This window comes from Trichosurus vulpecula, chromosome 3 (genome assembly GCF_011100635.1).
Source record: "Trichosurus vulpecula isolate mTriVul1 chromosome 3, mTriVul1.pri, whole genome shotgun sequence".
Lineage (NCBI taxonomy): Eukaryota > Metazoa > Chordata > Mammalia > Diprotodontia > Phalangeridae > Trichosurus > Trichosurus vulpecula.
In genome coordinates this window covers 101,955,790-101,978,853 of record NC_050575.1, presented here as the reverse complement: position 1 = coordinate 101,978,853, position 23,064 = coordinate 101,955,790, and the positions used below count along the sequence as shown (strand labels likewise).

General features: G+C 38.2%; 1 protein-coding gene across 1 annotated transcript in view; it reads right to left on the bottom strand.

Moving 5' to 3' along the window:
- The window catches only part of PHF20 (PHD finger protein 20), a 116,591-nt gene that overhangs the window by 41,276 nt on the left and 52,251 nt on the right, over positions 1–23,064 (bottom strand). The window contains exon 10 of the mRNA XM_036748888.1: positions 8,609–8,884. Coding sequence (XP_036604783.1) covers positions 8,609–8,884 — 276 coding nt within the window. The remainder of the gene's footprint in view (positions 1–8,608; positions 8,885–23,064) is intronic.

Below are 23,064 nucleotides of genomic sequence, written 5' to 3'. Positions count from 1 at the left end.
AAAGGGGCTTAAAGCTGGAGCCTATTCTTGGTAATAGAAGGACATCCACCCGCCAGAAGAACCAACTCCTCAATTATAAGAGTTCACATAAAGTACTTTACAGCAGACAGATGAATTATTAATATTTATTTTAAAATGGAGAAACCGTAATTAAAATGTGTCGCTTTGGCTCTTCTACCTAACTCTTGGGAACAGTGGAATCATCTGTGAAGTCACAAATGCTTAAATCTGATTCCTACCACTGGAAGAAAATGAACTCCTACCCAACCTTCATGGCCAAGCTCAAATGGTACCTTCTCCATGAAGCCTTCTCTGACCTTGGTCCATTTGTAAATGACCTTTACTCACATCATGCAAACAGTATGTGGTTTATACTTCTACACTAACTCTATTTTGCACAACAATTATGTGTTATATAAGCCTAGTAGATTATAAGCCTCTTAAGGGCAGGAAATATTTCATATTTATCTTTGTATGTCTACCGGGACTGAATATCAGGCCTAGAACATGGTAGTCAATCAATAAATGTATGGTAAATTGCTGAACTGAACCTTAAAAGCTCTTATAAAAATTAGCATAAGTTAACTTATGTAACCAAAAACAATACTAAAGAAAAAACAAAACCTGTACAATTCTAAAGGACTTGTAATGAAAAATGGTATCTACCTCCAGAGAGAAAACTGATAAACTGAGTGCAAATTGAAGCATCTTTTTTTCTATTTTATTTTTCTTGGTTTTTTTTTTAACATGGCTAATACGGAAATATGTTTTACATGACTTCACATGTATAATAGGTAACATATTACCTTCTCAATGAATTGGGGAGGGGCTGGAGGAAAGGAGAGAATTTGAAATTAAAAAATTTTTTTAAATGAATGAGTAAATGAATGACTATGAGAGGTGGGGAGGGAGGACAAAGACTAACCAAATGGGTATTACCCTCGTGTAACAGGATTACACAATACTAGCAATGGAAGGGACCATAGAATACAGGATGTTCCTAAAGTCTGGACACAGGCAAAAATGCATATTTTCAAGAAATGAAATGACTGAAATTCTCAACATTTTATTTAATTGGCATATTAACAAATAACATCTTCAACTTCAAATAACATCATATGATTTCATATTCATATTCCAGGAATGTGCTAAAACTGACGGCAATGTGGAGTTATTGAGTTATTGTATCAAGTTCACGTCAATCTTGCAAAGCGCATCAACCTTTGCATCACAAATGATGGAAATCATATTGAAGATGGTATTTGTTAATATTCCAATTAAATAAAATGTTGCTGAAAATTTCAATCATTTCATTTCTTGAAAATATGCATTTCTGCCTATGTGTCCAGACTTTAGGAACACCCTGTATAGTGTCAAAGCCAGTAGAGAAATCTTAAAATTTACCTAATTCAAACCTGTCACTTTATACATGCCTAAAGTCATAGAACTTGTTAGTGGTGCCCTAGAACCAAGGGCACTGAGTCCCCATTAAAGGTGCTTCTACTATGCCATCACCTAGGCATGAAAATCAGAAAACAATTAGATCCATACTCTAAGTAATCCAACTCTTATTTGGCTCATCTATGCTGGACCGCAAGATCTCGTCCAGAGCCGCATTCCCTATTTGTCATACCTATTGCTCTACAGAGAAAAAGTCATTTTACCATGAATCCAATTTTCCAGCCTGCAAATAAGAAACCAACTTTCCATGAACCAAGACCTGTGATAAAAAGGCCTACTATGGTTAGAACAGCTTAGGGCTGATCTTATTTGTAAGGTTTAATGAATATTTACATAGATGCTACCAAAAAAAAGAGGGAGGGAAAAGAAACCAACTTAGAGTCCCTACCCGAATAGCTAAAATTCTACCGTTAGAAATGCATTTCTTGGAGTAGCCAAAACAAAATACACTTTAAGCAATTTTGGGTCATTCATACCTTAGAGTCTATTTGATTTAACAGATTAGTCATTCCCCTGAGGAAGGGGAAGACAAATTTTGAATTAGGAAGAGGAATAATCTAATCTAAGGCATTAATTGGCAGCACGAGGGCATGTGATACCTAAGATTCTTGGCAGGAAGGAAGATTGAGGGGAAAGGCAGAGTGAAGGGGCGACAGGAAAAGGAGGTAAAAGTGTGTCATTTAAATGTGCAGAACACCCAGGTTTTTTTCCCCAGGGTCAAGCCATCTGCCTGGTTGATCAAACTGAAACTTTAATTCCTATAGGCCTATCATATGTCAGGAAGCCCTGGAACTTCAGTAGGGAAAAAAAAAATTATGAACTTGGAAATGACACTATGTTGCAGCAAAAAGAATGCCAAGCCAGGAGCCAGGAAACCTGGGTTCTAGTCTTATCTCTGACACTAGCTTCCCATGTGACCTTCACTGGGCAAGTGATTTCCCCTTGCTGGACCTCATCTTCAAAATAAGGATGCCAGACTATATGATTTCTGAGGTCCCTTCCCTCCCCCTCCAACTCTGAGATTCTATGATTCTTTCAATTTGTAATTATCCTACCAATGAGGTGTGAACTTACATGAATGGAGATGTTGCTTCCACTTGGCTGCTGATCTCTCCTTTCCTTCCAGGCTGCAAAGATCTCTGTTCTCCACCTGAGTGGGAATGGGAGAGATCAGGCTGTACCCCAACCAGGGGAAGTCCAGAGGCCTAGTGTGCCCCATTTGGCATGTTGCCCCAGAACTGACCCCCTTATCCAAGGAAACAAAATAAAGTGCATCTTGGTTTTAAAACTTTTTTTCCTGGAAGTGTTTGGTAATATAGTACAGCTCAATGTGGTAAACAGAGGACACATTCTGTGTTCCATCAGAAAAGAGATCACCACAACAAAATTCTCCATGTAAAACAAAGGCATCCAAGCCCCAGCTCCTGGCCCACTTATTTCAGGTCCTATTTAATATTTTATATTCCTTCATAATAAAAGAAACTATATGATCTTTAGATTTCCTTAGGATGGGATGTGAACTGTATGCAATGTTTTAATGGTTTCAAATTATAATTCTCCTTTGTTTAAACAAAATAACACAAGATAGTACGGAAAAACCCAGTAAAGGCAAGGCTTAACTAACTCCAGGGATAGCTGTCAGCTATTCAGATTCATACAAAGCAAACTGGGAAATCATTTAATAAATATACATACACCTCACTGGTCTGAATACAGTCCACACCTCTAAAATGAAATCTCTTTGAAAAGGAAAAGAAATATGTTTATGTATGTATGCACTAAAAAATAACAGAGGTTATAGGCCACACTCTGGATTTTTCACATTGGATTAAGGAAAAAAGTACAGCCCATCCTGAAGTCTAGAGTGGTAAATGCTATTTTCTCTTATGACTAGAATGCTCTACAATCACAGTGGATAAAAGGACCTGTTTTTCTACAATCACTGCAATTTAGATTATGAGACCAATGTGTAAGATCAGAGTTAATGAACATGTACTTTTACTGTTGGAGAATCATAGAATCTGAAAGTTGACCAATGAATGAATGAATTCCTTTCACAACACCAATTCAATTTAATAAACATTTAAGAAGAACCTACAATGACAGCCCTGCCTCTGCCATCAGAGGGCTGGCTACCTCAAGTGACAGAAGAAATACTGTACCCTCTCCAGGGTTGGAAAGGCTGCCTCATATTGAGCTAAATTCTACCTCCCTGTAACTTTTACTCACCTATAATCTCTAGGATTACGAAAAACAAATCTGTTCAGTCATCCCAAGGACAGCTGTTCAGCTACATGAAGACACCTACCAGGCCCCGCTCCCCACCCCTCTTCTCAAGAGGATTCAAGGAATATAGATCACTACTCTCAAATATTTAACAAGCAGCTAATTTGTTTTCTCTTTTTCGGAGGTAGGGGAAGGTCTGTAATTCACAAACTGTTCTTGAATACATAGGAAGCAGGCTATGCAAAAGTAGGAAGACATTTCACCCTCTCCTATCCATAAGAAAAGAATATTTCACTGAAGCGTTCCCAGCTTGTTGGCTAATGACGTAGGGTTTTTTGTTGTTGTTTGATCTCCTACTCTACACAGTGAGACAGTCCTTCATAGGCCCCTGAGCAGCAAGGCTAACATGACGATCACTCCTTAAAAGGCACGGCCCAGAGAAACCTGAGCACGAACTCTCTTTTGGGAGGCCCGGGTCTCTCCAACCTCGTTCTTCCAAGGCAAAGCTTTCTCATCCGGGGAAAAGAAAGGATAGCCTACTCTCAGGCTGTGATTTCAGAGGTTTAGAAAATTCCCAGTACCACACTACTCCCTCTCCACATCCCACCCTACCCAAAAGGACAGTCCTTGCTGCTTCTCTCTGAGGATGTCAAATAAGGTGGGATGCAATACCACCCTTTACAGCTTATTCAGCATGCTGCTGCTTTGTCTTATTGCCTCTTGGGTGGGGCTTCACACTTCTGTGAGAAATAATCGTGTTACCAAGAATTCTACCTGGCCATGACTGAATTTAGGAAAAAAGATCTTTATTTCACATCATTTCTAAAGGGGGAATTGGCCTTTAACCCCTTGTGAAAAAAGGTCATTTCATAGTGCAAGCACACCTCAAGACAATTACAAAACTCTTATATAATCATCCTGATTTGAATTTCTCACCTTGAATCCCACTGGCCAGCATTCCAGGGTTCACTAAACCTCACCCCTGATCATATCCCTCATTTCCACATTTCAATTCCCCCCCATTTTTCATCTTCATACACTTTACTCTTTATAAAAGGAAATGCCATGCCAAAAAAAAAATACTTTTAGCCTCCTCCCTGTTTGTCTGCATCAGACAGCATGAGAAAGGAATTTTCTCAAATGTTAAGACAATAGACAAAACTCCCAGAATATCCATGATAAAAAGTCCCATTATCTAAGGTAGGGACTGGGTTAATGGACCATGTCCTCCTTGAGTGACTCCTGGCCTGGCAGTTCTTTTGATATACAGGAAAAAGGCCTTCTCAGAACAAAGAAAAGGAGCCTGCTTTTTTAGATATGCTGATTATCTGGTGGCCAACATCCCCAACTCCGGCTACAAGCAGTTTTATCTTTTATGTTGGCCACCAGTGTGGCTTCAAATCATGTTTCATATAATTTCTGTGGAAACAAAATTCAATCATCCCTAATATACTGTTCCCCCTAAAGTATCTATCAACAGTAGAGAAAGCACTGGCTTTGGCATCAGAGGACTTTCGTTTGCTTTCCATCTCTGTCATTAATGACCTTTGTGACCTTGGGCAAATGCCAATCTCTTTGGACCTTAGTTTCCTCATCTTTAAAAGGAGGGAGTTAGGGGCAGCTAGGTGGTGCAGTGAGTAGAGCACCAGTCCTAGAGTCAGGAGGACCTAAGTTCGAATCCAGCCTCAGACACCTGACACATTTACTAGCTGTGTGACCTAGGGCAAGTCACTTAATCCCAATTGCCCAGCAGGCATTCCCCCCCTCCAAAAAACAAAAGAAATAAAATTTGGTTTGGAGCCTTACCTTTACTATCTTTGTGACCTTTATCTTCAGTCATCCTCATTTAACAGGCAAAAAAATTGACACTCAAAAGTTTAAGGGAGGGGAGGGGTGTTTACACAACTAACAAGTGTGTTGGAGGTGGGATTTAAACCCAGGTCCCACCTAACTGTAAAACCATCATTGTTTATTATACTACACTCTTAGATGATCTCTCTAAGGTCATGGGGTTGGAGGAGACCTCAGTGGCCGCCTAGTTGTTATTGTTTGTCCTTCATTTCTCGAAGAGGACCATGATCTCAGGAAAGTGTCATCACGACTTACACATAAATTACATTCAAGTGAGAAGGGGCTTTGCAAAGTCACCAGCTTCACTTTCTCCTCTGGAGCCATCTGGGTCCAGTAGTGAGATATAGATCAGGACCACTGGAGAAGCTAGTGCTAGTCTAAGTCATAGAGGCATACGGATTGGATATCTGATTTCTTTGATACAGGGAATTCGCAGATAAGGAAAAACCTTGAGGGTAGGGCCTGTCTTTTGCCTCTTTGTATCCCTGTTGCTTAGCACAAGTAGCTGGCATATAATAAATGTTTATTGAATGAGACACACTCCTAGACAAATGCATACTGCTGCCTACTCAGAACCACTATATGTGTTTCCATTGCCCTTTGGATCACCTGACCCATAGGAATCCGAAACTTAGAGCAGCCTGATGCCCCCTCAGCACCAGCCTCGCCAAATAAGGATAAAAGTGTTTCTAAGAGTTGGCATTGGCTAAATTAGCGTTTCCTTGTTCCTTGTATCTAGGGTAGATAGATTTCCATGCTTAAGAGTATGAGCCTGAACTCCACCAATGAGAGTAAAAAGGTCAGTGGCGGGTGGGGGTTGTTTGCTTTAGGTATATAGCTGGATTCTGCCCTCTGGGTGCTGCCTCTCCCTACCCAATTGTCTATAGACAGCCCTTTCTCACTAGATCTCACCAGATCATAAATAAAGACTCCTTTTTCTCCTTTTTGCTTCTATGAGAAGTCTCTGAATATTACTTGAGTTATCTCACACAAAAAGGGGAAAAAAACTGCTTTTGTTACTCATTTCTGATTTTTTCTGATAAAAGTAAAATGTTTTTCCAAAAATGACCTATTCATGAGACCAGATGCTTTTCACACCCTCCTTCTTTTACTTAAACCATGCTGCCTCCTACCCCCTTTAAACTCTTTCTTTCGCTAAGCTGCCAGATTCACCTCACTTCAATGTCTAAGGTGGGAAAGTCCCTAGGAAAAGCCAGCAGGCCAAGGAGTTTTTCCGCAAGCACCTAAGATATCTTCTCCCATACAAGCCCACACTGTCTTTCATCAACGAGAAATGCATTCATTGATAATCTACATTTAGATCACGCATAGGCTGAAGCTGGAAGAGAATTGAGCTAAAAAGAACTTTAAAAATAAAGAGCATACTTCATTTTACACAAGAGGAAATAAAGTCCAGGGAGGAAAGGAGACTGGGGGGAAGGAAGGCGTGGGAAGGGTTTTACAGTTTTGTCATTTAATATGTATTTCTACAGAGTATATGTCTGTTTTGAAAAGCTGGGGGAGAAACCTCCACATCTGCAATTTCATCAGTGAAGAAAACTCCCTCCCAGTCCACCAGTGAACATCAGCATATCTTTAGTCACTTATAGTCTTAAGAGAATTACCTAGGGGAGGGAGAGTTTAAATGACTTGTACATAATCTTATGTGTCAGAAGCAGAAGCTGAACCTAATTTTTCCTGATTGCAAAGTCAGCCCTCTATTCACTATGCAACTATACCTGTGCTGAATACAGTATAAAATTTGACGGCACAACTAATAAAATGGAAATGAATTGCTATTCTTCCCTTCAAAAGAGCAAGCAACATCGCTCAGCAAATGATCTTTTTTTTTTAACTAAGCAATATGTACTTATTTCTGAGTGAATTTATCAGCTTACAATAATGATAAAAGACAGAAATAAATCTAAGGCCATCTTTAATCAAATTTAAATAACTTTAAAGCAAAAAGTCAGAAAATGCTACCAAACTGAACACTATCCTAAGTGCTTACATGTCCAAGATAAGGTGTTTAGAAATTCTGTTAGGACCACAAGACCCCAGCAACAGTTACAGAGGTTGATTTGACCTAACTCAAAGGATGGAGATTAGAGGAGGCGAAGTAAACAAGAGAAAAGTTGTGGGAAAAGGAAGAGGGTAAGGCCAAAGAAAAGCAGCTGAGGAAGGGCCGCCCCAAGAGGCTCACAAGACCCTCCCCGCAGCAGGTACTACCTGGGCTATTCCAGAAGGTTCTGTTAACTTGCACAGGCTGGCAGGGAACCATAATTGAGTCCTCTATGCTAAAATATAAATAGAAATATTGACTAGAGAACTCTCAGAAGAGTTGGTAACTCACTTCAAATAAAACAATATTGTCAGAGAATTTTGTCTATAGCAATTCCAGTGAAATAAAGTCCCAATAGGATACCTTAGTAAAACAGTATATGAAATCTGAGCAGGACTGAGATCACTGCTATATCATTCCTCATCCTAAGAATCCTTGTAGCATCTGAAAAGATGATGGAGGCAGAGAAGACACTCTTTTCAGCAAAGATTACATAGAGTCATGTAGGTAGTGCTTCATGAGGGATTTTCAAAAAATAAAAATGCACCTAATTGACTAAGCACATGTATTGTTAGGCACTGTGCTAGCTTGCAAAGCACTTACCCAGGCTGCAGAAAGGTTTAATATAAGGTTGACAGGGGATTTCTCAATGAAAAATTTAATATATTTGTGGAAGGAGCAAAGCACAGGTTACAGAAAGCTCCAGGGCTTTTAAAATTATTTAAATAATTTAGTTAACCAAATTATCTAAATCATAGATCCCAGAACTGGAGATTATCCAGGATTTCAGTCTCATTCAAGTAGGTCAGATAGGCTGTCCATTTCACAGATGTCTTAACTGAGAGAAGCCCAAACAGGAAGCAGAGAACAGAAGAGAACTTTGGCCTCTTGCTTCCAAAGGCAATGCTTTCAACAGGCCACAGCGGTCATTGCCCTGGTAATCAATAAGAGAAACAGGCATGGGTAACAGGAACCCTCCGATAACCAATATGGTACCACGATACTTACGCAAGGAACTAGAGGTGATCCGCTTTCTGGTTAGCCCATCTTGACTGGACTTTTCAGAAGCTAAAGAACCTCTTGTTTGGACGTGCCTCTTTACTGAATTCTCCTCAGGTTCTGGCGTCTTCTCCACTCCATGGAAATATTTCATGTGATAGTGCAGGAGTTTAGCTTTGCGGAAGAATTTTAAACAGTCCATGAATGTACATCTAAACTTGTGGTCTAGGTCGACAGTAGGAGCTTTTGAAGTAACAAATTCATCTCTCTTAAAAGTATTTGTTACTGTAAGAATAAAAACAAAGATCCCTGTTGCTTATCCTATATTCATTAGTTAGCATCTGACAGACAAAACACAAAACATGCATGCAAAAAAACATCATTTGATGTGCAACACTAGGCATGCGTAACTGTGAAACAACAGATCAGCCTGCACTTTTGAAGGAGCCCTTCAGCCAGATGTAACCATGGAGGAAAGGGGGGGGAGGGTGGAGGATGGAGGGTGGGTGTCAGCCGGGCATTGAAGGACTAGAGGCCAGAGTGAAGGAGGAAAGGGACTACAAGAATGGAAGAATTAAAGAGAAGCTGAACCTAATCTATTTCTTAATGATGATCCAGGCCAGGAGTTACCATCACTCTGACTCTGGGGTGAGATGGATGGACTCAGCAGCCCTTTGGTAGACTAATTAAAAGACAATGTTTGCGAACTAAGAAATTTCAAAAAGTTCTCTACTAAAGGAAAGTTAAATAAAGCTTAAGTTTTGGTACTGAGTTTCTAAGACTGTGGAACTATATGTGAAATAGAAAAAATAAACAATCTGATTCATCTGAATTAGGAAACAGTAGAATGTTTCACAAATGATTGGGAGCTACTATTTCTGTATTAAAATAAAACTAAAGTGAAATGATCTGGCATTACTAAACTAACATTAAGAAATAGCAAAAAATGTTTCACCAAATACATATGAGTAAAATGATTTAAATTTCAAAAAATGTAAATGTAAGACTATGAATTTATGATAATAAATACAAAATACTAGGAATAATTCATAATTCATAAAATGTTTAGAACTTTATTTAATACATAACCTTTTCAAGAAGAGGAAGCATCTTATACATGTTAAATATACTAGACAGATTATCTTGGCAAAGAATATACAAAACTGTCTTTTTACTAACAATCTGAGAGGAGGGCAGGGATAAGTATTTATATAGCACCTACTATGTACAAAGCACTATACTAGGAACTTTTTACAAATACTATCTCATTTGAGCTTCATTATTCCCATTTTACAACTGAGGAAACTGAGACAAACAGAGTAGATGACTTGCCCAGGGTCACACAGCTACTAAGCATCTGAGGCTGAATTTGAAATCAGGTCTTCCTGACTCTAGGCCCAGTGCTCTATCCACTGTGCCACTGAGCTGACCCTCTTCTCTCTCTACACACACACACACACACACACACACACACACACACACACACACCCCTCTTACTCACTCACACACTCTCTCCCCTAAATGAAAAGATTTCCTTCTTTTTTTAACAGTGAGTTCAATTAAGTTTCTGGCAATTCTAGTACTTCCTTTTCTAAACACAAATTCACTAAAATTAAAAGTTCTCCATCTAAATCTTTCTTTTGAATATTTTTTACTTCTAAGTGGTTCAAAGCTAATACTAGATCATATGTGAACAGTATAATTATAATTTAAAAGACGAAAGCTTTTCTTTAAATAGTTATCACAGCCCGGTAGAGGTTTGTTTAAAAGACAAAATCTAAGAAAAGAATACCTAAAAATTGTTTTCCATCTTTCTCCCCAGGACAAAATTAGCAACTAAAGAGCAATTCACTCCAAATTAAATACTGAGATGATTGGGAAAAAAAGGAACAAATAAGTGCTTTTCCAAAGAAAAAACTCAGCTTGGAATATTCAGTTAGCAAATTGATTAGTGTAGGGATAAGAGCAAAGCTACACACAGCCGAAATTCAGTACTATTTGTTATTGACCTGAACAGTACAGGAATGACACCCAAGGTCACAGAGAAACTGCTGTCAATACCACTTATTAAGCAGTCCCAACACATGCCATAACAATAAATACACTAAAAGGCAGAGAACAATCTTGTAATGTTCAAATTGGTAATGACACCCAAAATCAGAGAAACTCATTATCATTTACAAAGCAGTCCCAATACACACCACAACAATAAATACATTAAAAGGCAGAGAATACTGTTGTAATGTTCAAACTGTTTTAGTTCACCTTCACCAAGAACAGGAGGCTCCAAACATGTTCAATGTTAGGCACAGAACAAGAGCCAGACCAATCCATAAAATGCTAAAAGAACATACAAATTAGTATAAAGAAGGAATACAAGAAGAAAGAAAGGGAATAAAAGAATAATTTCATTTTGCTTAAGACATAACAAACCTTTTATTAACACTATATCTTGCCAGCAGTAACTGACTGCTAAAATACATAAGCTCTGGGGATGAGCTATTCCTTTATGGTCTGGTCTAAGCAAATAACAGTAACAAAAACAAAGAAAATTTAGGATTAAGGCTCCCTGAAAAAACAAGTCTTAAGATCACAAGGAAAAGTAGAATCATTAGGAAAATTCATCTTTTACATTACTGCCTTCCAGTAAAAACTGAAGTATTTAAATACAACATTGCCTTGGGGGAAAAAAAATCTAAATAAACATTATAATAAAACCATCCCCCCAGCATGCCTTAAGAGAGTGTTACATGGGAAGAAGAACACAAGACTTTCTCTCTTTTTGGTTCTGGAAACAGTATCCTAATACTATGTAAAGATGGAATATTATAGAGACAGGGGACACTGTGTTATGACTAATTACTCAAGTCACAGGAATGCTTAAATTGAAGTTACAGTGCTACTTGACTGAATTATTAAATAAATAGTAGTATACTCTAGTTTCCAGCTCCATGAACATACACAGTTAAGTGTCACGTGGCTGTCTGATATTTGAAGAATGGGCTATCTTGCCAGGCTGAATCCTCATGAGTCGCCTCAACACACTCCTCTCTGCAGCCACATGGGCCTACGTACTATTCTCCCTTCACTACATTCCATCTCCTGCCTCCAGGCCTTTGGTTGTACCCCTCCTCACATCTGATTCTTGAAACTCCTGGACTCCTTAAAAAAACATTCTCCTTCAGGAGGCATTTCCTGATGATTTCAGTTGTTAGTACCCTCCACAAACATGTTACATGTACATTTCCTTTGTATTCAACTGAACATACACGTTTCCACACGGCAGAGTAGCTTTTTTCATGGCAGGATAGCTATTATGTGTCCATATCACTTCCTAAGAGTAGTGTTGGGCACACAGCATGCACTTAATAAATGTTGTTGAATGATTCAATACTTCCCACAAAAAGCAAAAACTTGTGGATTAAAAAAAAAGCAAAACTGGCTTTTCTAAACTAACTACAAACTGAGTACGGCTCAGCCTCTGAAAATAAGCAGCCATGACAGTTAACACTTTATATTATCTTAAATTGACAAAACAAAAAGGCACTGCCCATGGAGAAAGCACTGACTGACCTAAGGATCCGAGGAAATGCTTCCTTGGGCTCTCCTAAAGTAGCCATCTCCCACCTACGAGAACGATTTTTAAGATAGTACCACTTCAAAGACCAAAATGTACTAACCCTTCAATCCTGAGATCTCACTGTTGGGCATATGTCCCAAGAAGGATAAAGAGAGACAAAACCATCTCACACACACCAAAACATACACAGCAACACTTTTATAGCAACAAAGAACTAAAAACAAAATAGATATTCATCAGTTGGAGAGACAGCCAAAAATCGATGTGTTAACAAATCATCTATACTCTTTGTCCCAGCTATACCACTATTGGCTTCTTCTCCTCAAAATAAAAGAATAAGGAAAAGGACCTTGATATCCAAAAATATTTATAGCAGTAATTTTTGCGGTAGTCAAAAACTGGAAACTAAAGGGGTGTCTTCCCACTGGTGAATGGCTGAACAAATTGGGACACATGAACATAATGGAATATTATTGTGCCATTAAAAAATGATGAAACATATAGCTTCAGAAGAAACTGGAAAGACTTCAATAACTGATGCAGAGTGAAGTAAACAGAATTAGGAGAACAATCTCTATATAATGATAACACTGTTGAGAAAAACAACTTTGAAAACTTCAGAACTCTGATCAATGAAATGATAAACTAAGCTCAAGAGAATGAAGAGGAACCATGCCAATCGTGTCCTAACAAGACAGCTGACAAAGATAAAATGCAAAGGGAGGCATACTTTTCAGACGTAGCTACTGTAGAATTTATTTTGCCAAAATATACAGCTTTGAGGGACTTAGTTTTTTTGTTTCTTGATTTGTTCAGCTGGGGTTGTGAAGGTCACAAGTACTGGGAGAGGTAGATTAATAATTAAACAAGGTTAATTGGAAAAATAGTTACCTATAAAAATACACTGAAAAAGGTTACAAAGTGCTTTCTTCAAAATAAGAGATTTGTAAAAAAAAGCATTTTATGCTTCATGCAAACTCAAAAAAAGAAGAGGAGAAATCATGATCTTAGACAATGCAATAATAAAAATAGCCATTAAAAAATAAAAAGAGGGAAAATAAATTACACTTAAAGGTATCATAAATAATTGATATCAACATTTAATATAAATAAATAGGAATGGTATCTAAATATTTATAGAAAAAGTTAATCTAATTATAGAGAAAAATAGCCAGTAAAACTGTAATAGAGGAGTACATCAATGTACCCTTTTCAGACCTACACAAATCTAAGAAAAAGGTGAACAAGAAAGAAGTTAAGGACATGAATAGAATTTTAGGAAAGTTAGTTATCGCAGATCTCTAATTACTGAATGAGAATGGAAAGAAACACTTCTCAGCTGTGCATAGCACCTTTATAAAAACTGATAGTTTTTATAGTAGTAGTAGTATAGTATAGTAGTAGTGCATAAAAAAACTTTAAAACTATGCACAATAATTGAAAACATACTTTACTGACCATAAACTTATGAGAAAGAATAATCTAGTGATATAAGGGAGGAGGACAAAAACTAGGAAACAACATTTAGGGGAATGTTGTATGTATGATAAGCCAGTAAAAACTAAAAAGGTGTTGTCAAATGGGAGGAAGAACCAAGAGGGAATAAGTTAAAAAAAAAAACATACAAGAAAAAGAGAATTATAATAGCAGAAATCAACATTGTTTGGACTATGTAATACTAAGCCGTGAATTAATGGCCTCAGTTATAATTTTTAAGTATTTTTTCCTAAATGCCAGATGAAATAGGCTACCCTCCTCCTGATAGAGAGGTGATAGACGAAGTGTATACTGAGACAGACAGACAGACACACACACACACACACACACACACACACACACACAACATAGCCAACACAGGAATTTGTTTTGCTTTACTATACATATTTGTAATGGTGAGTTTTGCTTTTATTGTTTTCCATATTGGGGGTATGGAGGAGGTGGGAGAGAGAAGATCTTCATTTGAAAAAATAATTTTTTAAAAAACAGTATTATGGAATGCTTGGTGCAAGAACAAAGAAGGAACAAAAACTAAGTGGTGCTCTTCAGAAATCAGAGATGAGATAAAGTAAGGAAGACTAAGGCCAAAACTAGGGCTAGGTAAAGGAATAATATAGGACTGGCCTGGATAGAGCTAGAGTGGAGAATGACAATAATAATCAATAGAAATCATAACATCTGAAAGCTAAAAAAGACTTTAGAGATCATCTACTTTGTAATTTAACTGAAGTGCTGACTATAGAAACCACATGGTGTTTAAGAATTGGAGACTATATTCCATGTTTGTAACACAGGAGACTGAGATGTCACAGACAGTTAGAGGTACAGTCAAAAACTGAACCTCACATCACTCGACTACCAGTTCAATGCTCTATTCTAAAATACTTTACTGCCTCTCCAGTCTGGTTTCTTCATAAAAGTGGAGAAAATTCAATGGCCACCAAGCTGCAAAAAGAGATTTTACCAAATACAGAATGGCTGGGTTCACAAAGACACATTGTAGATGTCACTGAAATAATATTATGTTAAAATATATAATAAGACTATTAAGTCTTTTTATTAAGCAACTGTTTTGTACTTATCATTGTTCATTAGTTTGGGATGTCAAATTGTCCAAAATAAGTTACAACTGGAAAAATAAGGCATAATCCGCAGTATTTCCTTCATATATTCAGCTTTCAAAAGCTGTCTCCTCTATCAGTCCAAGAAAAAAAATCCATTCCCTAAATTCTCATAAAATTTTGTACTTCTTATGGATATATAACAATATGCTTTGTATTTCTTGAAGATGTATCTTCCCTCCCATCAAAAGCTCAGTGAATCAAAGAGAATGTCTTACTTATCTTTGCCATATGCCACAGTGTTCTGGACATATTAATCACTTATGTTTGTTGAATTGAGTATCTTCAACTCAAACTTAACACAGCAAAGACAAGACAATTCAGTCTTTGAACAAGTTGTGGTACATGAATGCAATGGAATACTATTCCATAAGAAATGATGAGCAGGATGTCTTCAGAAAAACCTATAAAGACTTACTGAACTGATGCTTAGTGAAATAAGTAGATCCAGGAGAACATTGTACACAGTAATAGCAACGTTGCGTGATGAATAATTTTGATAGACTTAGCTCTTCTCCCCAATGCAATGACTAAGACAACTCCAAAAGACTCATGATGGAAAATGGGCCATCTACATCCTGAGAAAGAACTATGGAGTCCGAATGCAGATCAAAGCATACTACTGCCTCTCTTTTTTGTTTTTGTTTTTTCTTCCTTGTCGTTTTTCTCTTTTGTTCTGACTTTTTTTTTACAACATGCAATACGCAAATATGTTTAATATGATTGTACATGCATAGCCTATATCAGATTGAATGCTGTCTTGAGGAGGGGAAGGAAGGGGGAAAAATTTAGGACTCAAAATCTTAAAAATGCTGAAAACCAAAAATAAATAATTTACTTTTTTTTAAAAAAAAGTCAATTCAGCCTTGAGGCTAGTGTTATAAGAAAGTACTATACACAGAGAAATAACTACTTACTATATATATAGCATTCCTGGGAGTACAGGAAATGAAGAAGGCCTGCTAAGACCAAGTGTTGAATGAGACTGAGTAGCCTAATGCAATGCTGGTTACACCCATCAGAGGTAAAAAAAAAAACATTTCCATCAGTGCTACAATAAAGCTATCTAAGGACACAGCATTTTAGATTGAAGCAGACAAGTTTTTGTCTTCCTTAAAGATAAATTCATACAGGAAAAAAATCCAATCAATCACTGCAAATGAAAAAACTGAAAACTATTAGCTGCATATATGTGAAAATACAGGGCTGTTAAAATTTAAAAATACACTATGACTTTTGGAACACCCTGTATAAAGGAAATTCAATGACAGAGCTACTATTGCAAAAACAGAGAGGTAGCTTGCTTTGTCACATCAATGAGGACAAGGTTCCAAATACCCCCTCTCATTCTTCAGGATGTCATGATGCTCCTCAAACTTACTGAACTGTTAATAAAGCTACACAAAGCCATTTGGAACTAGCTGCCTACCTAGGAAAGCAATAAGAAAGTTACCAGAAAATTCTGCAGTTGCTCAAGGACAGAACACGGTCCAAGAAGTTAAAAGGGAAGGAAGCTTTGTTTTGTTTCAGGCATGCACCGAGATTCAGGAGACCTATATTCTCATCCAAACTCTGCCACTTCCCAACTTTGTAACTCCAAGCACATCATTTCACCTCACTGGCCTCCATTTCCCTCACCTGTCAAATGAGGTATTATTTATACCATCCCACCAGGATCACCGAGGACCAAGTGAAAGAATGCACCTCTTCTCTGACATGGGCCACATTCCACCCTGTATTAGTTTTTTTTTGGTCTGGAAAATTTATATTCCCTAACAAGACTAATTCCCTAATAAGAAAACCCAGGTGCTCCAGTTCATGGCATTGTAAACTGATCCAACCATTCTGGAAAGCAATTTGGAACTATGCCAAAAGGGCTATGAATCTGTGAATATCTTTTGATCAAGCAATACCACTACTAGGTCTGTATCCCAGAGAGATTAAAGAAAAGAATCTATTTATACGAAAATATTTATAGCAGCTCTTTTCTCTGGTGGCAAAGAACTGGAAATTGAGAGGATGTCCATCAATTAGGGAATGGCTGAACAAGCTGTGGTATATGATTGTGATGAAATACTATTATGCTATAAAAAATGATGAGCAGAATGCCTTTAGAAAACCCTGTAAAGACTTACACGAACTGAAGCAAAGTGAAGCGAGCAGAAGCAGGAGAACATTGTACGCAGTAACAGCAATATTGTACAACAAACAACTGCGAATGACTTACCTATCCTCAGCAATACAAAGAGCTAAGATAATTCTGAAGGACCTATGATGAAAAATGACATCCACCCCTCCAGAGAGAGAACCGATAGAATCTGAACAAAGATTGAAGCATACTGGGTTTTGGTTGGTTTTTTTTTTAACTTTTTTTATTTTTCTTCTTGTTGGGGTTTTTTTGGTCTGCGTTTCCCTTTCACAACATGATTAATGTGGAAATATGTTTTGCATGATTGCACATGTATAACTTTTATCAATCTGAATGCCTTCTTGATGGGGGGAAGGGGAAGGGAGGGTGAGAGAGAATTTGGAACTCAAAACTGCAAAAAGCGAAGGTTAAAAACTGTTTTTATATGTAATTGGGGAAAAAAATACTAATTTTTTTTTAAAAAGGAAACCTAGGTGCTCATCAATGCTTATATCCTGTGAAATACCCAGAATGTAATAAGCATCCAGAAAATTGAGCTCAAACCAGGCCCTAAGAAACAAGGTTTAACTTTTTGCTCTGAAAAAATATGACAAGATACAAAAATAGAAGGTATCAATAAAATTTTTACTTTATAAAGAAAAATACTAAGTTTATGGCAGATATGGTTTATATACATACGATTAAACATATTAAAACATATATATGATTAACATCTGCAATGTGAGTTACACCAGTTCATTCACTGGCTAACAAATTCTGGCCAACGTATGAATCCTTAACCATATCTCAAAAGTGACAGGGACAAGAAAACTTCCTTGAGACTACTGCTGACCACTATATAATAGGAAAAAAATAGCCCTATGACTTCCTTCTTTTTTTTTTATTTTATTTTTTAAATTTAATATATTTAGTTTTCAGCATTGATTTTCACAAGAATTTGAATTACAAATTTTCTCCCCATTTCTACCCTCCCCCCCCCAGTCCAAGATGGTGTATATTCTGGTTGCCCTGTTCCCCAGTCAGCCCTCCCTTCTGTCACCCCACTCCCCTCCCATCCCCTTTTCCCTCTCTTTCTTGTAGGGCAAGATAAATTTCTATGCCCCATTGCCTGTGTATCTTATTTTCTAGTTGCATGCAAAAACTTTTTTTTTTTGGTTTTTGAACATCTGTTTTTAAAACTTTGAGTTCCAAATTCTCTCCCCTCTTCCCTTCCCACCCACCCTCCCTAAGAAGGCAAGCAATTCAACATAGGCCACATGCATATCATTATGTATAACCCTTCCACAATACTCATGTTGTGAAAGACTCACTATATTTTGCTCCTTCCTAACCTATCCCCCTTTACTGAATTTTCTCCCTTGACCCTGTCCCTGTTCGAAAGTGTTTGTTTTTGATTACCTCCACCCCCATCTGCCCTCCCTTCTATCATCCCCCCTTTTTTTATCTTCTTCTTCCTCCTTTTATCCTGTGGGGTAAGTTACCCAATTGAGTATGTATGGTACTCCCTCCCCAGGTCAAATCTGATGAGAGCAAGATTCACTCATTCCCCCTCACCTGACTTCTCTTCCCTTCCTACAGAACTGCTTTTTCTTGCCACTTTTATGCGAGATAATTTACCCCATTCTATCTCTCCCTATCTCCCTCTCTCAATATATTCCTCTCTCATCCCTTAATTTGATTTTATTTCTTTTAGATATCTTCCCTTCATCTTCAACTCACCCAGTGCCCTCCCTCTCTCTCTCTCTCTCGCTCTATATATATATATATATATATATATATATATATATATAGATAGATAGATAGACATACATATACACATACATACACACTCACATATACATATATACATAAACACACACACACACACACACACACACACATATATATATATGAATATTCCCTTCAGCTACCCTAATACTGAGGTCTCATGAATCATACACATCATCTTTCCATGTAGGAATGTAAACAAAACAGCTCAACTTTAGTAAGTCCCTTGCAATTTCTTTTTCTTGATTACCTTTTCATGCTTCTCTTGATTCTTGTGTTTGAAAGTCAAATTTTCTATTCAGCTCTGTTCTTTTCACTGAGAAAGCTTCAAAGTCCTCTATTTTATTGAAAATCCATATTTTGCCTTGGAGCATGATACTCAGTTTTGCTGGGTTGGTTGTAATCCTAGCTCTACTGACCTCCGGAATATCATATTCCAAGCCCTTTGATCTCTTAATATAGAAGCTGCTAATCTTGGATTATTCTGATTATGTTTCCACAATACTCAAATTGTTTCTTTCTGGCTGCTTGCAGTATTTTCTCCTTGACCTGGGAGCTCTGGAATTTGGCGACAATATTCCTAGGAGATTTCTTTTTGGGATCTATTTGAGGAGGCGATCTGTGGATTCTTTCCATTTCTATTTTGCCCTGTGGCTCTAGAATATCAGGGCAGTTCTTGATGATTTTTTGAAAGATGATATCTAGGCTCTTTTTTTGATCATGGCTTTCAGGTAGTCCAATAATTTTTAAATTATCTCTCCTGGATCTACTTTCCAGGTCAGTGGTTTTTCCAATGAGATATTTTACATTGTCTTCCATTTTTTCATTTCTTTGGTTCTGTTTTATAATATCCTGATTTCTCATAAAGTCACTAGCTTCCACTTGCTCCAATCTAATTTTTAAGGTAGTATTTTCTTCCATTTGGCTAATTCTGCCTTTCAAGGCTTTCTTCTCCTCATTGGCTTTTTGGAGCTCTTTTGCCATTTGAGTTAGTCTATTTTTTAAGGTGTCGTTTTCTTCAGTATTTTTTTGGGTCTCCTTTAGCAAGTCATTGACTTGTTTTTCATGGTTTTCTCGCATCCTTCTCATTTCTCTTCCTAATTTTTCCTCTACTTCTCTAACTTGCTTTTCCAAATCCTTTTTGAGCTCTTCCATGGCCTGAGACCAGTTCATGTTTTTCTTGGAGGCTTTTGTTGTAGGCTCTTTGACTTTGTTGACTTCTTCTGGCTGTATGTTTTGGTCTTCTTTGTCACCAAAGTAAGATTCCAAAGTCTGAGACTGAATCTGGGTGCATTTTCGCTACCTGGCCATATTCCCAACCAACTAACTTGACCCTTGAGTTTTTCAGCAGGGTATGACTGCTTGTGGAGGTAAGAGAACTATGTTCCAAGCTTGGGGGGGGATGCACCATCTCTGCCACATCAGCACTCCTCCTTCCCCAAGAACCCCCAACCCGGACTGGACTTAGATCTTCAGCAGCCTCTGCACTCCTGCTCTGATCCGCCACTTAATTCCTCCCACCAGGTGGGCCTGGGGCAGAAGCAACTGCAGCTGTACTTCTGTAGCTGCCCCACCTCCGCCGCCCCCGGGGCGGTAGCCGAACCAAGACCTCCTTCCACTCCCGCAGCTTTTCCCACTAACCTTCTCTGTTGTCTTTGGTGTTTGTGGGTTGAGAAGTCTGGTAACTGCTGCAGCTCACTGATTCAGGGCGATAGGGCCCGCTCCGCCTGGCTTCTGGTCTGGTTGGTCCGCACCGCCCACGTTGGGCTCTGCTCCGCTCCGCTCCCAGCTCCCAATTCTGTGCGGGATAGACCCCACCCAGAGACCATCCAGGCTGTCCTGGGCTGGATCCCTGCTTCCTTCTGCTCTTTTGTGGGTTCTGCAGTTCTAGAATTGGTTGAGAGCCAATTTTTATAGGTTTTTTGGAGGGACTCGGCGGGGAGCTCATGCTAGTCCCCACTTTTCAGCTGCCATCTTGGCTCCACCCGCCCCCCCCCCCCCCCCCCAGTACCAAGTAGTTTTGATGATTGCTGCTTTATAACATAATTTTAGATCTGGTATGGCTAGGCTACCTTGTAAATACATAATTCTGAGATGAGTTTAGGCTTCACCAGAAGGGTGAAGGGACTTCAAAGGGGCTTATGACACAAAAGTTTATGACATAATCCCTGACCTAGCTGGAAGCTATGGTCCCTTCCAACTCTAAAAATCTCTAACTCTGAGTTATAGACCCAAAGTTAGTAGCTGGAAGAAAAGTTATTGTGCTTCAGTATAATCAAAATCAAGAGTTACAACCATGATGTTAATTAGAGCACAACGCATCAAGAATTACATGAAGGAAAAAGGCATTGTTCTCTAAGGTACTCTGGTGGAAATAATGTTGAATTTAGATTACACATATCTTGGCTTGAATTCCAGTTCCATGTGATATCGGACAAGTCACTTGTACTTTCTGGGTTTCATTTTACTTGTCTGTAAAAATGAGGGAACTACACTGGATGACCTCTATGGTTCTTTTTATGTTTAAATCTAGGAGACAAAATTATATGTATGTTCACCAAATGCTAGAGCAATTCAGTAATTAGAAAAAAGGTTAACAGAAATGTCAAAATGTATTTGTAGTAAGGCATTAATATTTGTAATAGTGCATTTGCAAAAGGCTATTCTCATTAATAAATATTGTAATTACATGATTGTGGCATGTCTGTGTCAGGAACAGAGTTTGCATGAGATTAAGAATGAAGACCTTTGTCTATCTTCCTGCTTTAGGAAACCACGAATGTAGGGACATCTCCTCTTTGGAAATAAACCTATGGGCCTTATAGATTCCAATGATTTAAAGTTGGAGCATGTCTCAAAGTCTCTTCCCCAACCAGTTCTTTTAATGATGTGAAAACTCTCCACTCAGCACTCTCTTCTGCAGCTCTGTTGATGCTGGCTCTCTCACTGTCTGCTCTTCAATGCCCTCTTGATGTCTGCTGCCTCAATGTCTTCTTAATGTCTGCTTTTCAACTCTGTTTCCCTTCAGTTCTGCTTCTCTTCAGTTCTGTCCTTCTACATTTCTGTATGACTTCCTTCTTAATAATGGAAACTAACGATTTTTCAATGTCTATCAGTTTTTCTTCTTACTTAACCTAAACATATTTCTCAAGACTTATTATCAATATTTCAATGGATCTGTAATCTCATCTATTTGGGTACTTACTTGAATGGTATGAATTGCAAAAGATCCACACATTTCTTATGCTACAGAATGCTTGCCCAAGTTTTCCCATAAATCTTCCAAATAAAATCTACCCAATTTACCAAAGGCCTTTCATTTAACATTCTAAAAAGAACAGTGGAAGCAATCAAGCCGCCCTTTGTAATTTATCTTTCCACAAGGTGTCCACCAACCTCCTTTGCTGATCTAACCTACATCCATTAGATCAAGTGTATGGAATCTTGTTCAAGTGTAGATAGGATACCTATCTTGTGATGAACCATCTGGATCTCCCCCAATTTTATGAACCAACTGTATCTTCCCCAATTTTAGCTAACCATCTATGAGAAGAATGGATGAATGACTACTTAGGATACTAACTCCAACATGAATTAAGCAAAACAACACAAACTCTTGCCCAAAATGGAACACAACTTTCAGTAGCTCTAAAAACCAGACTGGCTTACTAGAAAATTCTAATGTATTAACTATTTTGTTTATTCCTCTTAAGTCAAGCCACAAGTAACCTGACAGTTCTATTATCTAAGTCCTCTTTCAAATTAGCTCAAATTATATCAGTTGATTTTGAGTGGTTTAAGTGATTTTCTAAAACTTGCACCCAGACCATCTAGCCTACTGTATCTAAGGAGGATTTTGTTATCCTTCTTACAATTCAGTTTCTCAGGATCCACGGCCATGGCAATGTCTAGTTTCCAAGTGTTAGATAATAACTCCCAGAATAGCCCCAAGGATCCTAGATAGTAATTCCTAGAATCATGGTGATAGGCAGTCCTACTGAGGCTGCTCCGTGAGACATGGGGTGACATAATTTGATATTTACTACGCTTGCACAGAATGACGATACTGCTAAAGTTAACCTGTGAGCTTAATGTTGGCAAGATGCCTTCTTTATCTGTTGCCCTATAAAGCAAGTGGGCACTAGACAGTGAGTGGGGAATAGATGGGGAAAGCATGGGGAATCTGTGTGTGCCTTGACTGGCCCCCATCAAGGCTGGAGGGGATTTAGGGGAGTGCACAAGCTGTGCTTATCTAGAGCAACCCCATCAAGACAGAGGAGTAGTTGCCCCCTCCTTCTTGCCAACACCTGTGAGAAGGGTTGTTAGGGAATGCTGTAGGAGTTATGCTCCC